The 16,330-nt window shown below is 34.6% G+C and overlaps 1 protein-coding gene across 1 annotated transcript in view; it reads left to right on the plus strand.

The window, feature by feature from the left end:
* Window positions 1-16,330, plus strand: part of glu (structural maintenance of chromosomes 4-like protein gluon) — a 384,191-nt gene that overhangs the window by 349,577 nt on the left and 18,284 nt on the right. Inside the window, exon 25 of the mRNA XM_090413308.1 lies at window positions 9,633-9,865. Coding sequence (XP_090269434.1) covers window positions 9,633-9,865 — 233 coding nt within the window. The remainder of the gene's footprint in view (window positions 1-9,632; window positions 9,866-16,330) is intronic.

Raw genomic sequence — 16,330 nt, forward strand, 5'->3', positions numbered from 1 at the left:
CGCTCCGGAGATGATTATGCATAAAATTTTCAGGCTAGTACTGGATGGTTTAAGCGTTTTAAAAAAAGATTTGCTTTGCATAATGTACGTGTCACAGGAGAAGCAGGAAGTGCAGATGAAGCTCAAAAATTTGTTGATAGTTTCTACTCTTTAATCAAAGAAGAAGGTTATCTCCTGGAACAAATATTTAACGTAGATGAAACTGGCTTGCAATGGAAACGCATGCCTCATCATACGTACATTCACCAAGAAGCAAAAAGGATGCCAGGATTCAAAGCTTTTAAGGATCGGTTGACTTTGTTGCTTGGTGCGAATGCCGCGGGTTTTAAGCTGAAGCCTTTTCTCATTTATCGTTCAGAAAACCCTCGTGCATTTAAGCACATCAACAAGCACACACTGCCTGTTTACTACCGTTCAAACCCTAAAGCTTGGATGACTCAAGCATTGTTCAAAGACTGGTTCATGAACTGCTTTATTCCCCAGGCTCGTGAATATTGTGCGGAGAGAGGTATCCCTTTCAAGATTTTATTGATTGTGGACAATGCCCCTGGCCACCCTCCTCATCTGGACAACTTTCAACATGATGTTAGAGTGGGTTTTATGCCACCTAACACAACCGCTCTCATTCAACCCATGGATCAGGGTGCTATTTGAGCATTCAAGGCCCACTACCTCAGAACGAAATTCGCACAAGCCATCGAAGCGATACATTCTGATGCTGATTTATCTTTGCGAGACTTTTGGAAGCAGTACAACATTCTTCAGTGTATCAAGAATATTTCGACCGCATGGGAATGTGTAACAAAGAATTGTATGTCGGGAATTTGGAAAAAGTGTCTAAAATGTTATGCAAATACATTTGAAGGATTTGAAAAAGGAGAGGAACTGGAAGTGATTACAGAAAAAATAGTTAAACTTTCAAAAAATCTTAAATTAGAATGTGAAATAGAAGACGTAGAGGATTTGCTAGGTTGTGAAATAAAAGAACTTTCGGTTGAAGAGTTGATTGAATTGGAAGCACAGAGAGTGTCAGAAGAGAAAGAAAAAGAGGAGCCAGAAAAGAAATTCACTGCAAACAGTTTATCAGATTCTTTTTTGCAACTGAATAAAGCTCTCGCCAGTTTTGACGCAACGGACCCTAATGTCAAACGTTTCACAAAGGTTGAACGTATCATTCAAGATGCTGTGCATTGTTATTGTGAGATATATGAAGAAAAAAAGAAACAAACTGTTCAAAGCTCAGCATGTTCCTCATCAAGAGAACATCTCCTACCTCAACCCAAGAACACGACCCTGACGATCCACAACCCAGCACAAGCAAAGATTAAAAATTGATTTTGTAAATTTCATTTGTATTAATTTTTACATTAATTTTAGATTGTATTTTTGTGTTTACAGTACAGTATGTACAGTATTATTTTTCACATTATGTACAATATACATAATTATAAATTTAAAAGATTATAAAAATAAATTATAAAGATGATAAAAAGATTAGAAAGGTTAAAGAATACTGTTAATAAATATATGGCCGACATACAACCAGATTGACGTAAGTCGACGACCAAGTGTATATATACAGGAATACCTTGTATAGTGCGGTTAATTGGTTCCAAGAAGCGTCCACGCTATGCAAAACCGCGTTGTTCGATGTCTATTTATAAAGGTTTTCAATTTAATTTGTTTATTACAAAACTTTAGGATAATAAAAATGTTTAAAAATGAAAAACAATGTTATTTTTATTAAATAAATAACAAATAAAATCCTTTTAAACTGATATAAAAGTTGTAGAAAACAAAACAAATGTTGCTTCAATTTTAGCATACAGTAATTTACTTTTTACTAAAGTAGTCTTTTAGTGTTCGTTGAACCATCCTTGTCTTCCTTGTCTCTTCAAGTACTAGATCTCTGTAGCATTTGATGGCATTTCTCACTTTGATGCTTCTTTCGAAATTTGGGTCGGCATTTATGAGAAAGTCGGAAGCTTCGTCGATTTTTCTCACAAAAGTTGAAAGGTCAGCAAAGGAAAATTCTTTAACCATGGCATCAGTGGGGTCATCTTCGTCTTCTTCTGCTTCATAGGCTCATTGTTGTTCCAACTCCAAAAGGGTTTCATCATCCAGATCATTTGAATGAGAATCAATAGATTCGTTCACATTGTTACAATCTAAACTTGTAAAACCAAGATCTTTGCCCATCTTCACAATTTCTGTTGAGATTTCCTCTTTCTGTGTTGCAAAGGCAACAAAGTCCTTTGAACAATGCGGCAAGATATTATGCCATACGACTCTCATGTTGCTTTGAGTCACAAATTTAACATAAAAGATGCCATTCAAAATATTCATAAATATTTTGAATGGCATCTTTTATGTTAAATTTCTTCCAAAATTCACTCAAAGATCAAGAATATTCTTCTGCTGCAGCTTTAATAGCTTGAGCAAAAGTTCATCTTAAATAGTAAGCCTTGAAAGTGGAGATAACGCCTTGATCCATCGGCTGCAGAATTGATGTTGTGTTTGGAGGGAAAAAATGAATCTTGACATTTTCATCTAAGTCTAAGTAATAGAGTTGGATTGGCTGGCTCATTGTCTAATAAAAGCGAAATTTTGAAAGGAATATCATTCTTTTTACAATAGCTTTTAACTTCGGGGCAAAAACAAGGTTTTAAACCAGTCTTCGAAAATTGAACGAGTCACCCACGTTTTTTATTCGAACGCCAATGAACAGGTAAATTGTTCTTTGTAAAGCCCTTAAGAGCTCTTGGGTTTTCCGCTCTGTACACTAACAGTGGCTTTAATTTTAAATCACCTGATGCATTACCTCTTAGTAAAAGTGTCAATCAGTCTTTTGACACTTTATACCCAGCTTGTGTTTTTTATTTCTCTGCTAGAAATGTGTACGATGGCATTCTTTTCCAGAACAAGCCAGTCTCATCATTTGTGGAAGGCTACACAAATTTGATCATTTGTGTAGCCTTCCTTCTCAATAAGCTCCTTTAATTCATTGAGAAATAATTCTGCAGTTTTAGTGTCAGCACTTGCGCTTTCACCTTGGATTCTTACGTTATGGAGTCCCATACGCTTTTTGAAATTGTAGAACCACCGGCGACTTGCCATAAAAGTTTCACTGGTTGTACCTCCTTCATTTTCTTTTATTTTGTCATATAGACTTGTTGCTTTTGCCTGGATTATCATTTGACTCAAAGGAATCTTTTTCTGATTACAATCTTCAATCCAGATCATTAGAAGGCGTTCCATATTTTCCATTGTAGAAGATCGATTTCTCGTGATCACTTTTGACATATAAGAAGCGGTGCTCATTCCATGTTGTTTAATCTTTTCTTTGCTCTGAATAATTGTTTAGATGACTCATTCATTGAATTCTCACATGTTATTTTAGCAAACGAAACGCTATTGTCGTGACATTTTATAATTTCAAGTTTCTTCTCTAATGTCAACCACTTGCGTTTTTTTGTTACTCCAACAGTGTCTTCTTTGTTTTGTCTCTTTTCACTCATACTTAATAAAAAAAATATTAAATACTAATATTAATGTAAATAATAAAATGCTGCAGGGAAAGAACGCTTCTACGTGAGCAACAATCGAATAACTACTGCATAAACATAGCTCTCGACTGTCACTTGCGGTGCCCTAGAGTAGCCAGTCTGTGTTAACACTGTTAGTGTAATAACGATAAGTGTAATAATAAAAGCCGCGTTGTTCAAAACCGCACTATACAAGGTATTCCTGTACTTATGTATTTTGTTTATAATAGGATTTTTTGTTTTTAATAAGGTTTCGCTACTAGTTTCATCGGAAATGCTGACTTCGTCAGGTGAATACAGTACCAGGGAGTAAACAACATCTTAAAAATATATTGTACTTTAGACAAACACAGAGTTTAGAACAAGCAGTAGTTGTGTTTGAAATTGAGTGTGAGCGTTAATTCTGGTGTGAAGCACTATGTGTGTGAATGATATCGCATTACGCCAAAATTGGATTACAGCACTATGTGAATCGGGTAGGCTGTAACTGAGATTGCTGTTTAGATAGGTAGGGTTGACAGCTATTTCTTTGGATTCCAAGATACGTCTTTGTAATTCATCGGAGCATTTATGTATCTTGGGATCCAAAGAAATAGCTCTCGATCCTACCTAATTCACAGAGCTCTGTAATCCAGTTTTGGCGTATTCGTGACATCATTCACACGCATAGTGCTTCACACCAGAACTAACACTCGGATTCAATTTTAAGATGTTGCTTACTCCCTGGTACTGTATTCACCTGATGAAGTCGGCATTTCCGATGAAACTAGTAGCGAAACCTCATTAAATCTCTTATATTATTTTTTCTAGGTGTTTAAGTCGTTAATAATTTTAAACATATCATTAAACCGAGTCAATTAGTCTGCTAATATATGTATATAGTGTCCAGATTAAAGGTATAGTATCTAGATTAAAATTGAAATTGCAGCCTATAAATAAGGATCACCATCTTTGCAGTGTGCAGCATAGCACTTTGCAAAGTGCTATGCTGCAAAACTCTCAAAATGAATCATGTCATTAATGTCATGATAAAAAGAGTTAATTTTATATGTGTGCATAGATTAAATCACCAACAATTTGATAATTTCTTAGTGTGTGTACTTGTCAGTGATAGTGTGCTGCTTTCACTAAAGATAATTTTAGTTTTACAAATTATGTAAAAATTTTATATCTACTGTAAAATCTTGTATAGGAAGAAATTTTGAATAAAAGTTTTTTCTATTCCGATTTTACTTGGGAAATAAAATCAATTTAAAATACTTGTAATTTGATTAACACTTAACTCATTTATGCTGTATTAAATCTGGAAAAATGTTAGAATAAATTGTTATAAGAAAATTGTACAAACAAAGAAATAACTCAGACGGGATTAAAAAATGTAAGACCTGAGGCTGGCGCAACACGTGGTCAACGAAGTACGGGATTTCCCACCTTAACTCAGCAACCGCAGGGTGGCGGAGAAGACCCCTCCAAGAAAATCCAGGCAATTCAATTGGTAGAAGTCTGAGGTCAGCAGAATAAAGGTTTTTTTTTGTTTTGGCTCTCGCTGTGAAGAGTTTCCTGTGTGTCCTGCCGTTCCAAGGACGAGGATCCACATCCCGCCAGCAGAAGTCCGAAGATGATAGGAGGTTCGTAATAGCAGTGACGGTCTACTCCAGAATCCCACCGCTAAGCTCCTGGACGATCTCCGTGTGTGAAGTATCATCGATGTCATGAAAAAGTGCCCGTGTGTGAATTTAACCAGAAAGAAGAAAGTGTCAACTTTCTTCTTTCTGGTTCTTCCTTCTTCAATATTGAACTGGATGACAAAGTAGCAAGTAAGACTTTATGTAGAACTTTCCTAGATGTGAAATTTATGGCAGAGATTGCTGAGTTAAATTTAAATTAATTAGATTAGAAAGTTAGATTTAAATTAATTTAAAGTCATTAAGTTAATTTAAAGTTTGTGTAAGTCTGATCATGTGCTTGATTTATATGTGAGCATGTTTATTGCATTAGTCATTAAGCGTGAGAAATGTTTAATCAAGTGGAGAACCAGACAGGTGTGTTTACATTATTTCCATGTCATTTAGATGATTGAATTAGAGCCAAATAATTTTGTATGTGTAGTATTAACCTTTATTTTTACCTTGATTTAGAATGAATAAATTGTTTTGTTTGTCAAATAACTTGCCTGATTCTGCCTGACCAATGCACTTCTAATAAAAAGATAGAACCTCTGTGACCTTAAAAGTAAGAGTAGCCATGACTGACTAATAGTAAATTTTGAACGTTGCTTGACTTAGAGCTGAATTTTAGAGATATTTCCATATTATGCTCAGCGTTTCTCTTGCATGTATAAGAAAGATATACAATTCCTCTATGCGATCTCTTATGGCACAGTCATAAATACAAATATTTCAAATATTAGTGTGAGAGAAAGCCACTTGTTAGACAAAGGAACTGGCTCCAGCCAGAGGCAATTCCTAAATTCTAAACTACATACATGTGAAGTAGCATAGCTACGACCTTGAAAGGGGGTGGGGATTAAATTCTCAGACTGAAAGGATTAAAGGCGATTGGCTATTTCAAGCAACGAGATTACAACTCGGAGTTGCAACTATCAAGTTATGTGAAGTGAAGTTAAAATAAGTAAGTAAAATAAAAAGGAAAGTTAAGAATATATATAGATTTCGAATTAAAGAACATAAATAAAAATAAGGGGTGCTTAAGGGTCAAAGCTGTATAACTGAGAGGAGACCTCCACATAGCCTTTAAAATAATGCGGAGAACCGACCAGGGCTTCTAACCTAATGTCCAATTCTCACCTTGTGGTGCACCCTGTTCGGTATCTACCTGGATACTGAATAAATGAGGATGGTCTGGCAATTTGGGATTAACCGACCAAATTGTATTCTTATTGGCTTAACCCAATATACAAAATGATGATACAACATGACAAAATTTCATGCCTTGTGGGGCGTCGCCTGGTTAAACAAGGCCCCCGTTGTTTACGCCAGGGAACCAGGGCGAAAAGTCAGCTGCTTGAAAAAATCTGAAAACACACCCCAACTCAACATCACCAGAGTTAAAGATCGGTACTATCAACATAAGAAGCCTGAATGGCAAAGAAATGGAGCTAGCTGAGGAATTAGATAAGTACCAGATCGACATAATAGGGGTGACTGAAACAAAAAAGACAAAACTGGTGAGATCTTTCTGAGCAATAAATACAAAATGTTATATTCAGGCAATGACAAACAAGGAGAAGAAACGGTAGCCATAGTATTCAACACTAAATACGAGGCTAATCTTTTTGAATGGCAGGCAGTCTCAAGTAGAGTAATGTGGGCAAATATGAGAATGGGGAACTGCACAATGAGACATTTGTGCCTATGGTCCCACAGAAGGCTCTACTAAGGTAGAAGTGGAGGAATTTTTTGAGGCTCTAGAGAAAGCTACTGACACAATGAAAAAGGAAAAGTTGGTCCTTGTTGGGGATCTAAATAGCAGAGTAGGAAGTGATTGTCAGACATACAAAAATATTTTGGGAAAATTTACATCGGACAGTTACTAGTTACATCGGACAGACTTCGAGAAGCCTTCAAATCAGGCAAAAAGAGCACATTGGCTATGTCAAAAACAACAGACAGGACATTTCTGGCCTATCGCCTCATTTCTCCACAACTAACCATGTCATCGAGTGGGACAAAAGTTGTTTCTCTTACTTAGAGGAAGACTACCATTCAAGAATTTTCAAAGGAGCAGCCACAGTCCCCCATTCTACTATCAACCTTAACAGAAATCAAGGCCTAATACTCCCAGAGATATGGAAAACCCTAATCAAATCTTTAAAAACAAAAGAAATGAACTTTAATACAAACTACAGAAAGTTCCTCAGCACCAGCTAGCTAATCTTTGTACACGTGATACGTGTTTCACTCACGTTCGATACTATTTTATTTTTAATTATTCTAGTAAGTTTTATAGTTACATATAATTGTGAGATTGCTTCAACCTATGTGTAAGTCCCTGATGACACCAACAGTTAAAGTTTGGCGAAACTAGTTGGTTAAGTTAATAAAATTGATCAGCACTTGATCTGTAAACCAAAATATTATTACTAATTCTCAGGATCACGAAAATAAACCTTCATTCTGCAAGACTCTTTCTGCCATATACAGTTAAAATAAATGCAACGATGTTGTCTTCTAGTTTCTTTTCTTCTGCTTTCTGCAACTCTGCAGAAATTAAATTTATCTATTCCTGGGTATTTGTTATTCCTAAATGAATGTATTATATTGTTAAATTCTTGCCCTGATGGTAGCTCTACAGAATTATCTTCTTCAATATTAGTTGGTATATGATTTTGAGTTGCACAGATCATGTTCTTACTCAGCAGTTCATAGAAATATCTTCTCCATTTGTTTTTTTCCTTTTTCTTTGTTTGTTAACATGTTTCCTTGTCCACCTTTCATATATCTGGTCCAGGATTATATCCCTTTAATTTACCTAGTTATATTATAAGCTTCTCTAAGATTGCCCTCATTATTAATTGTTCTGCTGTGCATATTATTTCATTAAGGGCTTGTCTCAGTTCTTTATATTTTTCTTCTTTAGTCCTAGTGGGTCTCGCAGTAAATTCTTTGTATGCTTTGTTTCTTTTTATTGCTGCTTGAATAACATCATCAAATCAAACTAATCTCTTTTCTTTTGCTCTTTTTCATATCCCTGAGTTTCTTCTGCAGCATTCAGAATCCATTATTTAATGTATGTTTAACTTCTTTGTTTATCTTGTTCTCTATCTAGATTTTTGGACTCTATTTTTCTTTCTTTAATTTTGTTCTGGAAATTGGTTTTAACTTCAATTTCTTTAAGCTTTTGCAAGTTAAACTTTAGTGCTCTTTCATTTCTTTCTTATTTCTTCACTGAGATTCTGCACCTATATGTAATTTTGACCAGATAATGATCCGAATCACAGTAAGTTCCTCTATATGATCTTACATCTGTAATGCTTGATGTTGATTTTTTATCTATAAACACATGATCAACCTGATTTGAATATTGTACTATCTGGGGATATCTGTGTCCTTTTATTGATGTCTTTATGAGGAAAGCATATAAAGGATATAACCATATTTTTACTTATAGCAAAATCTATGAGTTTCTCTCCATTATCGTTAGATTAAAGTGGGTATTTCAACTCTATTTTCCAGTTATTCCTTTATAAAATATCTTCTGCCTAACCTTGCATTGAAATATCCAATAATCATTTTTACAAAGAATCGTACACTCCATTTTGCAGAAGAAATCCCATTTTTCCATATCATCCTTTTCTTCTGTTGGTGCATGATCATATATAATCCATAAATTGAAACATTTTGTCCTGATTCTTATTGTGCATGATATTTCACTCACAGTTCTAAAATCTGAAACATTGTCTTTAATGTTTCTGTCTACTATAAATATTACTCTGAATTCATGTTTCTGATTCTTTCCTGCTTAAAAAATTGTAAATTTTCCAAAATTTTGTATTTCTTTTCAAATTCATTCTGTTTCTTGTATTACCACTAATTTTAATTTATATTAATGGAATTCTCATATGAACACTTGAAGTGCTCCTGCTTTATATGATGTTTTTGTATTCCATGTTCCAAAGTCATAATCCAGTAGTTGTTTCTTGAGTTGTACCCATTTTGTCTGTCCAGTTTGAGGCTTTTTTCTTTCCAAGTTCCTGAACAAGTAGTAGTTTTCTGGGAATGGGTTGTCAGTCCATTGCTCGATCCCCAACCTGGAGGGACCAGATTTCTGTATTTCATTCCACCAGAAATAGAGTAGCTATGTCCCAGGGCACTGGATGTACATGGTCCAGTATGTTTTGGAGCTGCCCTAACAGGAAACAAGTTTTACATCAGGGGTTCCCCCTCCATCTGCCACCCAGAGGGATACATCTGGTAAGTTATAGTTCCCCCTCCCCTACACTCACACACAGGAAATTTATATGATATGGCTGATCAAAATTTGGTGTTGGTATGTATTTTAATTTTAAATCCATTCTACTTACCTAGCAGCTTAACCTTTATCTTGTTTATTTTATCTGATGTGTAGGAAGCCTTGTATTTGCAAAGGGTATCAGAATTGGATGAAGTTACTGCTTTAAGGGACACACACAGGCATCATCATGATGATATACGTAAACAACGGCTTAATGAATTTATGGCAGGATTTTCTATCATCACTACCAAATTAAAAGAGATGTATCAAATGATTACCTTAGGAGGTGATGCTGAGCTTGAACTAGTAGATTCACTAGATCCCTTCTCTGAAGGAATTGTTTTCAGGTAAGAATCCAAACAATGAGCCATACAAATACAAAGCATAATTTCAGTTAGGATAAGGAGTAAGTGAATTTGACTTGATTAAAATTATATGTCTGTTAAATATTAATTGTTCTTTTAGCACAGTAAGTGTTTAAAAGAGTTTTCCAGATTATAGAAAATTAATATATTCTTCTCTTGTGATTCTATGTTACATGGAATAATAATTATTTACAGCATATCATTTCATATACATATGGGCCACTTTTTTATTGTTTGCACTTTTGTGATTTCTCATTTTATACTGGCATGTCTTTTTAGCTGTTTTCATCTGATCATGCAAGCAGCTGTAGTGTATAAATATATAATAGGTGTTTTCTACTTAGAAATCAGAATTAATGTCCATTCTGTGTATTACCTTTATAATCTGTCATACTTGCTTAGCGTACACAGCAAACGTTCATCCATCCTATCTCCAAAAAGGGAAATGAAAGTCAACTAAAAAACTAATGTCCCATTTTCTTCTCCTTTTGAGTACTTCTCAAAATAATTAAGGTCATTAATAGCCAACTTCTTCACTACCTGGAGGTCTACCAATTAATTAATTAATAATAATAAAAAATTTTAAAAAGTGGCAGATATAGATTCTGCCACTTTCTTTCCAAACAGGTTTTCTAGCTGACCTTATCCATCTTTGTGCATAAGCCATGGAAAGGTTTTGTGAAATTAATGTAGTTGCATTTCACAGTAAAGATTTAAAAAAAAAAAAAAAAAAAAAAACTTTATTTTATTAGCTAATGCTAACCAGATTTAAAACTATATTACCATCATTGTCAAATTCCTGATATGGAATTTGACAATGATGGTAATATAGTTTTATTACCAAGGATAGGATGTTAGTGATATAGTTTTATGATGGTAATATAGTTTTATTACTAATGATAGGATGTTAGTAATATTATTACTAACATCCTATCATTAGTTTTCTTCCAAATCTATTTATCTTTCATAACTCCAGTTGTCAGATCTTTCTTCTGAGTCTTTTTCCTGCCATCCTGGTATCAGACACTGTTTTACTAACCTTTCCTCTTCCCTTCTGTTTAAGTGACCATACCATCTGACATTAGTTCTGTTTACACATTCCTGAATGCTAATATTGTTAAGTTCCTTCCTAATATCTTCATTTTTTGTATGGCCCTGCCATCTGTTCACTCTCTAATTGTTCTCAGAGCTTTGTATGTGGTCTCTAGTCTTTGATCAACTGTTTTATTCCTAAAACCATTGCTCAGATCCATAAGATGAAATTGGTGTTTTCATGTCTAAAGTTAGTTTAGCATTTTGACTAATTTCTCTCTTATTCCGTATAAATTTATTCAGTTGAATCCCCCACAATTCCAGTTTTGCTGATTTGAAATTATTGACACCCAGATCTACTGATAACCTACAAATATAGAGAAAACTACTTGCATAATGAATCATACCACCCTTATTTTATTTTTAAAAAATCCATCATTCTGAAAAGTACATGAATGATTATATATTTTCTATGTCCTATAACATTTAAAAAAAAAAAAAAAATGGCTGATTTTATAACCACTCCGAAATTAATGACTCTGCTTAGAAATCACGATGTTGTCTACTGCTCTCAGTATACCAACAACCTCGCTACAATTCTGTGTGTGTGTGTGTGTGTGTACACATATTTATAGGATAAACTATTATTGCTGCGATCAACTATTAGATCGCTGATTATCTGAACACTTTAGAGTTCCAACAACCAAAACTGTGTCACATAGAATATTATCATACACCAAGAATTGAAAACTTATGTATACTTGATTTTCAAAATAATGCAATAAAACTATATATATATATATATATATCAGAAACTCTGTCTGTCAGAATCAAGCTAAGGCTGTAAATATTCTAGATCCTGTATAATATCAGAAATTAACAAGTAAATAAAATAAAATTCCACCCTAAGTTTGCAACCAATTAGTATATGTTATGTCCTTTGATACCACTTATATAGGGCATATCAAAGGTCAGGATGCATTGCCCATTCTCTGTCTCTCTCTCTCTTCATAATTTCTTTCTCTGAGGACAGCTGCTTGTTTGAAATTGTCAACACACCATAATGATATTCCTTCACTTGTCATATTAGTATTATTATTCTTTCTACTCTCTACTATTGGGTGGCTCTCCATCTGCTATAGGCTCATCGCCACCTTGGCCATGTGTGTGCTACTGTCGTAGGTTGCTCCATCGAAGAGACAAAAGTCTCAATCTCCTCCATCCTACTAGAGGACCTCTCCTCAAGGTCCTCTACCCAGCCTGGTTGGCCGAGTGGTTAACGCATCCGCTCTTCATCCAAAATGCTGCGGGTTCAAATCCTGCTCTGGGTATGGATGTTTGTGTTTGTCTGTAAAAATAGTGGTGGAGTTCAGCAGTAGATGGTGCTGGTGTAGATGATAAAGGTAGTTGCAGTTAGTGGAGTGGTGCAGATGCAAAGTTGTAGAGCAGGTGCCCTCCCTCGATGAGTCTTTGGACTTCCTGAAGGTGTTATGTCATAATAATAATGTCACTCATTATGCAATTTTGTTTAACCTTTTATTTCAACAGTTCAGTGTCATACTGAATTGTGGTTTATTCTACTTTACACTGCTTATATTGCACCATTCAGTTTCATCTTAACAAAATGTAAAATTATTCTTCTTTTTTAATCTTCTCTTTCATATATTCTTATCATTGTCTGTTTCCATCTGACTTCAAATAGGAGAACCAACAAGACAAATCATTATCCTCTTTAACCTCTCTACTGGCTGAGGTGGATGAAATAGTGAAACTGATAAATCGATGTCGTTTCTCTATAATTTATGCTTAATTAGTTGTTTACTTAAATCTATCCTTTCTTACCTAAAACCTTATACAATCAAAATCCTCCGGCTGCTCTATTGTTATATATTTACCTTTCGTTATTTATTCTTTCTTCTCTTACTTTAATCTTATTCTTATATCTAGGATTGTTTCCTCTTCGGATACTGGCGAATTTATATTTTGCTGCGCCAGCCAGTATCCTATAGTAGAAAACATCCTTACTCAGGGATACAATAGTAGATTCTTAGCTTTCTTACACAACATCTTATTTAAACTGCCGTATAGATTCAGATTATTGCAGTCATGACCTAAATCTATTATTATATTCACTCTCAAAATCCTTCCCGCCAAAATAGGTTCTATTTTTATAAGTGGTAAGTTGGAATCATAATCAGGCATGACTCAGGTTCAGGTAAATATGTTTATTGGAATATCTAAAACACAATACAAAATTCATACACTCAGTTATGCTCAATACTAAATAAAACTCGAATTAAGATGTTAACACTTTCTAAATTAATTAAATCTTATAAAGCATGCTAAACACAGTAACTGCATATTGGGATAGATAGCAAATGATATGAAGTTAAGCTAAATAACTTTCAGTAGAATTACTCGCAAGAGAAAACTAAAACATTCTAATGTTACTGAGATACTAAATTCTACTATTCTTATCGCATCGAGTTAATCCTATCACATACAAAATTACAAAAAATCTCTTCCAAACAATTCTTCTTACTCTCAGAGGAGGTTAACTTTCAAAATAGAGACTGTCCACAGAGTTCTGTAGAATACAGTTCTTAATTTCACATTCGTAAACAATCTTCTCTCTTCTAATGAACTTTTACACAAAATTAGAGTAAATTGCACCTTACCGAGCTTTTTCCGCGTCGTTCTGCACCATGTGTACGTCTGGATACTTCTTGTCCGTTGGGTGCTCATACGCCAACGTAGGGGTTACGCTATCTTCATTATTTCTGCCGAAAACGGACTCAATCTCCGCATTTTTGGAACATTTCAATGGGACTTTTCAGCGACGGCTTGATTCTGCTAGGACCGGAAATTTTACCTTCAGCTTTGCATAGAATCCTACTTCATTTTAAGAACGCTCACAGTCCGACATCTTATCACAGACTTCACCCCCTCCCTCCTTACTCGAAACTGTCCGCTAACTTCCGAACCACCAAAACAAGAAAACGTTATGACCAGAGAGCGTGTCTTCCAATAAGGGCTCAACCCCTTATATTCTTCTACAGAGCGCCCTGTTTTCTCAGTCCTCTATTTGCACACGGCCCTTATCTTTTCACCCCTTTGGGTTCATCCTTTGCCTTTACGATGCTGTTACTTGGATTCACAGAATACATGGCAAAGTAATTATCTGAGTAAGCTATAGCTGCTAGCGTTACGCTGTACACGTGTAGCTTTATGCCTTCCAGGAATTATTACTTAGCATTTTAGATGGCTCACAGTAAATTTTACATAACTTAAGTGAGACTTAAATTTAAATCAGATTATCTCTCTTTTTAGACATAATTCAAAATGAAATCTTAATATAATCACCACAACTTAAATATGAGGTACTTAAAATAAAGAATACAAATTTTACATAAAGTGAAGAAGTTTCACTTTTAATTACAACTGATGTGCAGGTATTTCTCTTTGCCAGCAAGTTTTATATGTTAGGTTCTAAATGAATGATTTCTTTCCAAGATTCCTTCATTTAGGATCTAACAGAGACCAACTTGCTTTTCTTATCCATGTTATTCAAAAGGTGTTACAGAATCGTATCTGGATGTATATATACTTCCTGGCCGGTTGGGGGATTAACTGTAGTCTCTCAAGATAGGTCTTTTGTCTCTATTATCCTTACATATATGTATATTGATAATAGTGGAAAAAAGATGTATCATTCCAGTAGTAGTTATTCATAAACACTTTGCCTTAATCATATCTATTTAATAATATTATTTATAAAGTAAAATTACTAAAGGATGCTTCTGAAATATTTTGACACCCTTGTTATATTCGTATTTTCTATTCACATTGAAAGCTAGATAATTATTATTATTATTATTTGAGACCTCCAAAGAGTCAAGGACTCATCATGGGAGGCTATAAATCACCAATCAACTGTCATACCTTAAATTCATTCACACTAGATGCACTCACTACCCCTAAAGGCATATTGCACTCATTCACTCACTGCTCTGTGAGAGAAAAACCTAGCTCTTACCCCTTTCTTCACTGTGAACAGACTTAACTTCCATGGATACTTCCCCCCCCCCCCCCTCCATCGTTTTCTCTGCCTGCCTTCCATATAACAGAAAATTTCATCAGACAATATCCTATAGCATCCATTCAAAAGTTTATACAGCTCTATCATAAAAATCTTATATCTCACCCCTCTTTTTCCTGTTAATCAGTCTGTAATCCACATACTCGTAATCTATCCTCATAATCTAAATCCCATAATCTGGACATAGTCTTTATAACTTTTTTTGCACCCTTTCCACAGCTTCTTTATCCCCTTGCAATATGAGAGACTTAAGTTGTTGAGAATAATCCAGGTGTGGTGTTATCAAATCCTTACAAACAGGCAAAATGACTTCCATATTTTTAGATGTCAACATTCACTTCACAGTTATTCTCTGAGTTGTATTTGCAACTTTTGCTCTGTGACCTTTGAACATCAACTTCCTATCCATCAATAAGCCAAGATCCCTTGCCTGTTCAGTTTCTTGTAGCATAACCCTGCTAATATAATATCCCGCTGGAAATCTCATACATGCCAAAGTGCATAACTTTTAACTTTTCGTTTGCCCAAATTTCCAGCCTATTCAGATTATTTTGGAAGTGCTGAATATCAGTAGCATTCCTGATTGCTCTGCCTATCTTTGCATCATCGGCAAACAATTGCACTTCCAAATACAGGGTGTCCCATACATTTGTAAACATTTCAGTAATTCATAAAAATCAGAAAAATTGGTATATTAGAGTGCAGTTTGCATAACAGTAAATCACAAGGAGGGTTTCACTGATAAAAGGATGCTGTTGTAATATTGAGATTTTATATTTTACTGGCTGATTGTTGTAAAATATTGCTTTCTTTATCCTTGGCTTCTATATTTTTATTCGTTAACTTTATCCTTTCATGTACTCGTTTAATCTTATTTCCCTTTCTCTACCTTTAGTATTCTTTCCTTATGCTGGAGATCTCTAGAAATTTATTTATTTATTCCTAGCTGTGCCACTAAAGTTCTCCAAATGGCATAAGAAAATATTTATACTTCTGGTAAAGTTCCTCTCTATAATTATATACAGTCGTGGCTAACTCTTAACTCAAAATTCGTACCAAATTCCAATCTCCCCCGCTCACAGGATTGGGGTTTTTTTTTAGAACAGTGCAGTTGCGAAAAAGATCAGACGGCACTCCTTTTAAATATAACAAACATGTTTATTTATACTAAAACAGTAATACAAGGTATGCACTAAAAGAATGCTACTTTCCTTTCCTCTCTAAGCTAAGCACCTTAAAAAAAAAAAAAAAAAACATCATATAGGACAAATTCTTAGGCATGCAACAAAATACAGTGACATAAATTATTAAACAAT

The sequence above is a fragment of the Typopeltis vanoorti genome, chromosome 24 (assembly GCF_054136105.1).
Source record: "Typopeltis vanoorti isolate ZY-2024b chromosome 24, IOZ_Tvanoo_1.0, whole genome shotgun sequence".
Lineage (NCBI taxonomy): Eukaryota > Metazoa > Arthropoda > Arachnida > Uropygi > Thelyphonidae > Typopeltis > Typopeltis vanoorti.